This window comes from Convolutriloba macropyga, unplaced genomic scaffold (genome assembly GCF_964194025.1).
Source record: "Convolutriloba macropyga unplaced genomic scaffold, txConMacr16.3 SCAFFOLD_6497, whole genome shotgun sequence".
NCBI lineage: Eukaryota > Metazoa > Xenacoelomorpha > Acoela > Convolutidae > Convolutriloba > Convolutriloba macropyga.
The window spans coordinates 1-11095 of NW_027450329.1; the positions used below are offsets into that span (position 1 = coordinate 1).

General features: G+C 38.5%; 1 protein-coding gene across 1 annotated transcript; it reads left to right on the forward strand.

The window, feature by feature from the left end:
• Window positions 1-4291: 4291 nt before the first annotated feature.
• On the forward strand, window positions 4292-9894 carry LOC142355795 (uncharacterized; the record flags this gene model as incomplete). Its single annotated transcript, XM_075407852.1, has 2 exons — window positions 4292-7781; window positions 9604-9894. Coding segments are annotated over exons 1-2 (3781 nt in total), but the record flags the coding sequence as incomplete, so codon positions are not given.
• Between the last annotated feature and the right edge of the window lie 1201 nt (window positions 9895-11095).

The following is an 11095-nucleotide window of genomic DNA, read 5'->3' on the forward strand; positions in this document are numbered from 1 at the left end:
TCTCTTCTTATCTTAGTTTTTTAAAGTTTTGCTGCATTAAACATATCAGTGAATGCAAATAATGAGTAGATTTTGACTTTCCTGCTACTATGCAAAAACAACCAGGCTTCTCGAAACATCATTCTGACTCAGTGTCAAATTTAGATAATTTATTACAATGGTTTACCTTACAATCAGATGCACAATTGTGTTTCATTATTAAGAGCCGCGTCAGCAATTCCAGGCGGCTATCATTGCACTCCTATTTTTTGAAATTCAAAGAATTTGAATTGTATTCCGGCGCTGTCTTTTTTTTCATGATTTGCTTAAACATTTTCATGATTTTTGAAGTCAAATTGGAGTATTGATTTCGTTCACGCCGAAACAGTGGTCGAGCGAAAAAAACGAGTGGTGTTGCGGCGTAAAATTTTTTGCTCTAATTTTAAAGTAGAGTGAGAAAACGGTGTTTGAACAAAAATGCGCTTTCTCGCTAGTGGTTTTTTGTTCACATGCGGCAGTTTCATTTCCATTTTTACTGTTTTTTTCGATTTTTTGGACCGGATTTTTTCTAGATGGTTTCCCCAATCCATTCATAGCTCATTGTAGGCCTAGTTTTTTGTTTGAACCAAATTTCGATTTCTCGCCAGTGGTTTTTTGTTCTTATGCGGCATTTTGACATCGAGCCACAAGCGTCTATCGTGGCTATTTTCCGGCAATCTGCCGGCTTTGTTTTTTAGAATCTCGATAAAAAATGTATCAAGCAAAGAAATTTATTGTTGAATGAATTTTGATTTTTTAAAAATGTAGTTCGTTGCACATCTGTTGCTCTCAATTTAAAAACCGGTTTAGCGGCTTAAATCAGGACAATTTTTTCCGAAGTGATCATTTTCCAATTTAAAAAATATACGCCATTTTTAGAGTAAAATAATTTTATTTTCACGGCAGCTTCGCTTGAATGAAACATTTAAATATCAATTTTATAATTATTGACTTCAAATTGTTTGTGTACAGTTACGGAATTTTTTTTGAGTCATGGATTTTTGTATCATCACAAAAGTTTGAAAGAGAATTTATTTGAGAAATTTTTTACTATTCGCAATTGCGTTTTTGCACTTCAACAGTTGCATTGAATTTTTTTAAATATATGGTGATCGGACAATAGATCGGAAAGACAACATATCAAAAACAGAAAAATTGGGACAGTAGATCGAATATTAATCTCTTCTTATTGGTTCAAATTATTATTGAGCAGTACTTGAGAGCTGCAATATAATAAACACATTATCGCCATGCCTCGTGAGCCATGGCCATGCTTTAGCGGCCCGTGGGACTTGATATCATTCTATCACAGCCGAACAAAATATCACAACAGAAAATGTTATATGCTGTATATTAAATGAGCGCCGAAATCTGATTGACCGATAAGCAACTTGAATAAATTAATTTTTTTCGATCTACGCTCCCAATTTATGCTTTCGATCTGTTGTCTTTTGATCTATTGTGCCAGCATCATAATTTATATCTATTGCAGTGTATCATATAGTTGCGTTGCATACTCATTCACATTCATACATGTATATCAGCAGAAAAATTCAAAAATGGTTTTGAAAATTGAAATTATTTAATTGTTGAAATTATTTAATAAAAGCTGATTTTAAAAATTTGCAATAGAATCTGAACAATGAGTGTAGAGTTACTTCATACTGCTGCAACGAAACACATTTTTAGTATGTAAGATTTATAAGGATACGCTTCAGCTTTTGTGGGAAAAATCATAATACTAAAGCCGCGGGCAGTTTAAAGAGTCAGTGTATTCTCCGAATCTTAAGGTTTTTTCAATCTATGAAATAGAGGGCGTCGAAGCTGTTGACTAATTGAAATTTCATTGATTCAAATTTATCAAAATTTGAAATGTGTAGTCTCCTTCGAAACTACAAGTTTGATTGTTCTATTTCCTTTTCTTATGCAACCCCCATTTATTGTTTTCCTTGTTGGCTTAAATTGAGTAAGGTTAATAGTCTCTTTTGTCCCATTTTTGCATATTCTTTCAATAATTTATCGATAACATTTTTTCCACTCATTTTCAATTTTTTTTTCAAAATTTTTAGTACTTTAAATACTCATCTAGAGGTCGCTGATCCAATGCCTAACAGAAATTGGTTGAAAACCACGGAGTTTTAATCGATATCAATAAAATTGTCGGGCAACCTATTAATCGTAAACTTTTGAATATTTTTTCAATTAACAGCTTTCTCAGCTCCAATATTTTTTTTGTTGTTTATACTCTTTAATTGAGCACTTTTTTGTAATTTCATGTTTTTGAAAATCGTGTAAGGCATTGGATAATTTTATTCTTTTCTCTGATGGACAATTTGAGTAAATGCTGAGATTGATTCAACTTTAAAAGTGTATTTGAAGTTTGCAAGGAGAACATTTTAATGATAATCTTAGTTTTATAATTATTCTAAGTCAATGTGCTATAACGTTTATTTAGGTAAGAGGTTCATTTTTGGTGTTTTTTACTTAGAAACTTCATACATAAAAACAATCGTAGCTTGGATTGATAAACCCCAGTTACGCAATTGTTACTTTTTTAGGAGTACATACTTTAAAAAGAATTGTCGTGTTTTATATTTTGGAACCTTTTTACTAGGGTATAATGAGGCATAATATCAGACAGTTCCTATTACTACCAAGATGTTACCAATCTCCGAGCCAATTTCTAAGTATTGAATTAGGAGGGATTTCAATAACAACTTGATGCTGTTTGAAACATATGGTCAACCGACTACAGCAGTTGCTAGTATTTTCGATTTTTATGCTGATTAAGCGACAAACTTCTGGCCAATTTTCTTATCATTGTTGCTGAAGCAACATTAGCAGAAAAAGGGGCAGCCTTTTTCGTGATGTAATCTTAAAAGCAGTAAAAACCGTCGTTTTAGAGTTCGTCAGTTTTCTTAGGGGGTATGAACGGCTTAGTTTTGCTACCGTAGCAGGAGTTAGTTAAAACACGCTTAGTATTACCCTAATTTTTTGTTGAATTGTATCCAACCGTTATAAACACCATTGAGAATTCGTTGAACTGCGAAATCAAATTCGTTTATAATTGATGAGAGTGATATCAACTGTGTGATAAGCTTGTCAAGTAACATTCAAGAATTGCGATTACAGCAATTCCATAAGTTAAACCACAAATTTGTGATTATATGAGATTATTATTATTGTTCACAGAATAAGAGCAAAAAAAACCTGTAGAGCAATCACTAAGCAACGTTTAACCATTTTTTCATAAAGAAAGATTTGTACAAATTGCAAACTTTTGTTGTTGCACAAAGCTTCGTTAATAACGAATTAGAATACTGAAGGCTTTAGTAGCCATATCTCAGTGCGCTTGAAGCTAAAATTCGCAAAAAAATTCGAAAAACTTTATTCTATCTTTTTTTACCTAAATTTTGCTTGTTTGCTGAGGCAAAGGAAGATAAAATATTGGAATGTTGAGTTAATTTAAATAATTAAAAGCGAGAAAAATGCCATCTTGACTTTGTTTGATATGCGGAATTGAATCTCCATAGTTGTTAGTTTGTAGTTCATCTCAAAAATGAGCATACGAGAATTTGGGCTTCACTGTCATTGGTCTTCCAAAACTATTTCCAAGATGATGGCCTTAAGACGTCCAAAGTTTCTTTCCAGAATTTTGCCCAGAATTCAGCTCAAATTTTACCACAGTGTACCGACTTTGACAATAGGTGAAAGCAAGTGTGAAAATTTGTCCAAAACGTGCCCGTCACTTCTTGAGAGAGCGAAAAACCTCGAAATTATTAAGTAATCTTGTTCAATTAATTTTTTGCTTTTTATCAGCAACAAAATTGGGGTACAGCTGTTATTAATTTTAAGCTTTTTTGACATTCGAAAGGTTCCGTGCCGTCGCTCTTCAAAAGAAAGACTTAGTTTCAGATCGCATTAAACACAAAACATTTTGTGTGTCCTTCAAGAAAGTTCATGCTAGGTTAGCTAAAAAGTCGCTATCTATATATCTATAACTTTTTTCAACTAAATGAAGCTGTTCTGTACAAGTAAATATCATTAAACCCCATTTTTTTCATTCCTCGAGATCGGTTTTCCACTAAATTTTTCACTGGAAAAATTGACATCTTTTTGACGTCTTAAAGATTTCCATGCAAACATTTATTGGCTGAAGTTAGCGATGTATAGAAAATAATTAATAAAAGTACAAATATATATGATCGATAGTTCATAAAACATGAACAAGGCCATGTATGTTTCCGTTTTCTTGATATAAGTAAAAGTCAAAATGCAGGTGTCATTAAGACTGGAAAAATTCCATCTTTTCCCTTTTTGTTCCAGAAGCAACACTGTGTGTACTCAAGAATGCATTGCATCTTCCACTGGCGATTCCTGCCTTCTACCATTCACACTACAGGGAACAACTTTCACCGCTTGTATCGAAGGAACAGCTGTCGATTCCTCTACATACACAAACACAGACTATGTATGTCCCCTGCAATTCAACGCAACCTCTAACGAGTACTTTGACTTCAAAATTTGCGGAGGAATCGGAGGTTCCTGTTCGATTGCGCCGGTTGCGGCTTGTTTCTACAACCCGTGCCAGAACGGAGGGACGTGCCAAGACACCAATGCAAACGCTTTTGGCTACACTTGTGAGTGTGACGGCACTGGATTTGTAGGCCAAAATTGTTCCACAGTGAACCCATGCACTTCAGATCCGTGTAACGGAGGATCTTGTTCTGTAACTGGATCGGATGCTGCAGGATTTGGTTTTGAGTGCAACTGCTCCATCGTACCAGATTTTCTTGGTGACACATGCTCAATATCGAACCCTTGTGGACCTTCAAACGACCCTTGCAATGGAGGTGTCTGCACTGTTACTGGAAACGCAGTGAATGGTTTTGGATCAACGTGTGACTGTTCCAATGTACCAGATTTTTTGGGTGAAAATTGCTCACTTTCCAATCCATGTGGACCTTCCAATGATCCCTGCAACGGAGGTGTCTGTACACTCACCGGAGACGCCGTCAATGGTTTTGGATCAAAATGCAACTGCTCAAATGTACCACAATTTTTAGGCGACACATGTTCAATTGACAACCCATGTCTGCCCGATCCATGCAATGGTGGAATATGTGAGATCACCGGTGATGAAAGCACTGGCTTTGACTTCACCTGCAATTGCAGCAATGTTGTTCTATTCGTTGGACCTAACTGCAACATAAGTGATCCTTGTACTAATCCGGGTAACCCATGCAACTCGAACCCTTGCACTACAATTGAGAACAATGGTGTATTTGAGGCAAGTTGTAATTGCATAACCGAAGGGACACAAGGTGATTTTTGTGACCCGGATCCTTGCTATCCGGACACTTGTAATGGCGGAAACTGCACAATTACAGGAAACGGAAAGAGTGGGTTTGGATTTGAGTGCAACTGTTCAATAGTACCTGATCAACTAGGTGATACTTGCTCTCTGGACAACCCATGCCTGCCTGATCCATGCAGTGGTGGAAAATGTGAGATCACCGGTGATCAAAGCACTGGTTTTGATTTTGCCTGCAATTGCAGCAACCTTGTTCTATTCGTTGGACCTAACTGCAACATAAGTGATCCTTGTACTAATCCTGGAAACCCATGCAACTCGAACCCTTGCACTACAATTGAGAACAATGGTGTTTTTGAGGCAAGTTGTAATTGCATAACCGAAGGGACACAAGGTGATTTTTGTGACCCGGATCCTTGCTATCCGGACACTTGTAATGGCGGAAACTGCACAATTACAGGAAACGGACAGAGTGGGTTTGGATTTGAGTGCAACTGTTCAATAGTACCTGATCAACTAGGTGATACTTGCTCTCTGGACAACCCATGCCTGCCTGATCCATGCAGTGGTGGAGTATGTGAGATCACTGGTGATCAAAGCACTGGCTTTGACTTTGCCTGCAATTGCAGCAACCTTGTTCTATTCGTTGGACCTAACTGCAACATAAGTGATCCTTGTACTAATCCGGGTAACCCATGCAACTCGAACCCTTGCACTACAATTGAGAACAATGGTGTATTTGAGGCAAGTTGTAATTGCATAACCGAAGGGACACAGGGTGATTTTTGTGACCCGGATCCTTGCTATCTGGACACTTGTAATGGCGGAAACTGCACAATTACAGGAAACGGACAGAGTGGGTTTGGATTTGAGTGTAACTGTTCAATAGTACGTGATCAACTAGGTGATACTTGCTCTCTGGACAACCCATGCCTGCCTGATCCATGCAGTGGTGGAGTATGTGAGATCACCGGTGATCAAAGCACTGGTTTTGACTTTGCCTGCAATTGCAGCAACCTTGTTCTATTCGTTGGACCTAACTGCAACATAAGTGATCCGTGTACTAATCCTGGTAACCCATGCAACTCGAACCCTTGCACTACAATTGAGAACAATGGTGTATTTGAGGCAAGTTGTAATTGCATATCCGAAGGGACACAAGGTGATTTTTGTGACCCGGATCCTTGCTATCCGGACACTTGTAATGGCGGAAACTGCACAATTACAGGAAACGGACAGAGTGGGTTTGGATTTGAGTGCAACTGTTCAATAGTACCTGATCAACTAGGTGATACTTGCTCTCTGGACAACCCATGCCTGCCTGATCCATGCAGTGGTGGAGTATGTGAGATCACCGGTGATCAAAGCACTGGCTTTGACTTTGCCTGCAATTGCAGCAACCTTGTTCTATTCGTTGGACCTAACTGCAACATAAGTGATCCTTGTACTAATCCGGGTAACCCATGCAACTCGAACCCTTGCACTACAATTGAGAACAATGGTGTATTTGAGGCAAGTTGTAATTGCATAACCGAAGGGACACAAGGTGATTTTTGTGACCCAGATCCTTGCTATCCGGACACTTGTAATGGCGGAAACTGCACAATTACAGGAAACGGACAGAGTGGGTTTGGATTTGAGTGCAACTGTTCAATAGTACCTGATCAACTAGGTGATACTTGCTCTCTGGACAACCCATGCCTGCCTGATCCATGCAGTGGTGGAGTATGTGAGATCACTGGTGATCAAAGCACTGGCTTCGACTTCGCCTGCAATTGCAGCAGTGTACCTGGATTTGTCGGTCGTAACTGCAACGTAACAGATCCCTGTACAAATCCCGAGAACCCGTGCAACACGAATCCCTGCTCAGCCATTGAGAACAACGGCTTGTTCCAAGCTAATTGTAGTTGTCCAGCTAACGGAACAGTCGGAGATTTTTGCGACCCGGATCCTTGCCTTTCGGATCCTTGCAACCCTGGAACTTGTGATCCGGTTCTTGATAACAACGGTACCTATCAACCGAACTGTACTTGTCCAGAAGGTCGCAGTGGCGATAGATGCGAGACCATCAACAATCCTTGTGACACTTTGCCATGCCAGAATGATGCCACTTGCATCCCGGGTAACACTTCAGATGCGTTCACATGCGTTTGTAAGTCACCCTGGTTTGGGAAAAACTGTACAATCATTGACCAATGTGCCTCGGATGATCCATGCTTGAATAACGGGCTCTGTTTCACCCGATCCAATGGCACCTACTTCTGCAAATGTATCAACAACTGGGCTGGAGAGAACTGTACCCAACATCCAAATATATTTGTCCAATGTGGAACATCAAGTATGGTCATCTCAATGGAGAAGTCAGTCATACATCAGTTAAAGCACGAGACAGAGTTTCTCCACGTCCTAGACAGAAGTTTGGATTGTCAATTCACTGAGGGTTCAAATGGTGAGTTGGATCTTATATTTTGACTCATAGTCTAGAAACTGCTGTTTATAAACGTAGAAACTTGTCGGTATGTGCAGGTTGTTCGGCCCTTTGAAACATGGGGAACTTTTGTTGTTTGGGTTTAAACCAAAAAAACCAAAACCGCGAGAAATTAACAACTTATATACGTAATTTCTCATGATCATACCAAAAATCCATGAGGCGTCGATTGCGGTTTGGGGGTCGGATGCAACCAAGCTCATATTCTGGAAATTTTTTTGATCATGCGGCGCTCCGTCTAGCCCATATTTGAATTGAGACTGTTGGATCTGGTCCATGCCTATTCAAGGTTTGATCGATCTGGCTCATACCTAAATTTGGTCCGCTTGGTTTGCCCCGTACCCTTGCTTCGACCTTTTTGGTCTTGTCCAAACCCATACTTCCGTATGTGTGCTCTGGTCCAGCCTAAAGTGCGGTCCGATCGATCGGGCTGGTACCCATTCTTTGGACTGTTGGGTCTGGATCATTCCAAATTACGGTCTGTTCACTTTGGTTGATCCCATACATTGTTCTATTTGGTTGGATCATCTTTTTGCTGACTAGTTAGCCTAAATCAAAGTCCAAACAATCTATGGGGACTGATCAGAGACCAGAAGTTCAGCTCAAAACCAGACCCGGTCTCCTGTCAACAAATATTCATTATTGTTCTGAAATGGCAATTTTTTCTAACCATCAGCAACTGATCTTTACGCGCTTAAACAAAAAAAACTGCGCTGTTATTAAAAACTGCGCTGTTATTAATAAAGCTGCAAATAAAAATAATAGCTAAATTCTTGGCCAAATTTCGAAGCGCATCAACTTTTATTTTCCTAACATGCTTTTAATAGTCAGTGAGGGTCAGGGTCTTCGTTGGATCTGTTTGTTAGCTCCCACACCAACTCTTTGGTCTATTCGGTCTGGACTGTACCTATAATTTTGTTTAGTAAGTATTATAATTACTTTATTTTTGCTCTGGTCCATCCCATACTTTGTTCTTTCTGGTCTGAACGTTTTTTGTTGCTAGGGAAAAATCATTTCAAATTCATAGCCTCTACGGAGAGGTAATTACAGAAAAAAGATATTTGAGTCCTGAATTGACAGTTTTTGTAAACAACAGTTTATCTTAAGCAACTAACAATATAATGTAGTATTTAAATAAGCACAGAAATTTGATAACTACAAACATCGTTGTTTTTACTGAAGAAAGCTGAAAAATGGTTACAGTTGATTTTTTGGCCGAAAGTTTGATCTGACTCAAGGTCTGGGTCTGGTCGGTAGGGCTTGGGTCTGGTTGGTATGGCTTCGGTCTGAGTCTGGTTGTCTGGTTTGGGGCTGTTCCGTTATGAATGATTAAAGCTCAGAAACGCATGATTCTGCAGCAAAGCCTTCCAAGTTTTTAACTCTTTTATGATAATACTTCGCTCAGACGGTGATAAACCATCGCCAGTTTCAGTTCGTTTGTGATCAGACTTATAACGGACTTTAATCAGAAAAAGACTTATACATCAAGATGCTGCTCGACAATGTATTAAAAACGCGCTTAATTGACCTCCTCCCCAGTTCGTTTTTATTTTTCTGATCATCAACGCACACCTCAACCGGGGAACCAGAACCAAACAAAATTGAACTCAAGTTGCACTATTGGAAAACAGAAAAATTCAGTCACAAAAGCGGATGAGGTTGCTAGCATACACATACAAACGGACAATCCAAAGTTTTCTTGCGTTTAAAACCGCAAAACTCTCAATTTCTGATCAATTTTTTATCGTTTTTTTTTTCGGTGATCTAGACTCCAGTCTTTTAGATTCGTACTACGTGAAGGAAGTCAACTTCCAGCAGTGTGGTACAGAAGTGATCACTATCAACGACCAGTCTGTTATATTCTGCCAACAAGTTCGCGCCAGCACATTGGGGGGTCAATTTATAAGTGGGTTGACAGCCATCCTGCAATGTAACCTTAGAGTTACTGGATCCGAAGTTATCGCCTTCTTACCCGGCATGCAATCAAACGCTCTGGAAACTGAAGCTAAGGTCCAGGTGTTTCCTTTAGCGTTGAAGAGCTACAATGCTTCTGCGCTTTCGGGTGCTTTTGTTGGTATGTTAAAATTTTAATGATGCAAAGCGTCAGTTGAAACAGAAATTTCCAAGTTGCTTAGATTTTGATTAGTTTTTCCTTGTTGAATTTAACAAATTCAATTTATAATGTTCAAATCTGAATTCCAGAAGATCCTTAACGTAATCTACAGCTTTGTCTCTGATTAACAACTGACTATTGTTTGTTTCAAATGAAGTAATCTTTTTAAACTTCGATTTTCATGAATGATCTTAAGAAGATTTTTTCTAATTTCCTTTTTGTTCGAAGGTTAAGAGGGAACAACCTAATGTAAATTCTGCTAAATATAAGCTTGACATAGCTTTTTTGACTTGTTCAACGTATACTTGGCTAGAGAAAAGAAGCCTTGAGGAGCAAGAAAGGACGCGAGAAAGGAATTGTATTTATTTAACAGGCCATAGTGGTTTTTTGCTTCGTTTGTTGAATCGAATATCAAAAATTTGCTTGAGCATTTGAATTTGCAAACAAAATTTCAGTTGTTCGCCAAAGTGGAAATACCAACATACGCTTTCAATACTCAAACAAAGAATTTTAGTGAAAAAAATCTGAAAAACTCCAATCTGATATACCCAAATCACTGCTCTATATCTATATGATGCATTCTTATCTTATCGTATCTTAGTCCCCTCCATAAGAAAGTGATCTAAAAAAGGAAAAAAGTAGCACGTTCTCCTTTGCTCCATGTCTTTCTATGCATGATGCAACCAACATTTTCAGAAAATGGCCCAAGAACAGGGAACAAAATGCACCATGTCCAGTGCTGCAAGTCACTCTAAGCCTGATGCAGTCTAATTTTTGCGAAAGCGATCCAAGAAAAGGAAAAAAATGTACCATATTAATTGGCCAAAGTTTCCATGTGCCTGATGCAGTGCACTCAACAATAAAGTGATTAAAAAAATGCACCAAGTTCATTGCTCCAAGTCACTCCAAGTCTGATGCAGTCCACCTCTTCAGAGAGTGATGCAAGAAAAAGAAAAAAGTGCATCCTATTCATTGCTCTAAGGGTCTCTATGAATGCTGCAGCCAACTCCTTCAAAAGTAACCCAAGAACAGGAAGAAATAACACCATGTTCATTGCTCCAAGTCTCTATCTGTTTGTATCTGTTTGATGCAGTCAGTTCTTTTTGTGAAAGTGATCCAAGAAAAGGAAAAAATTACTCCACGTCCACTGTCCAAAGTTTCT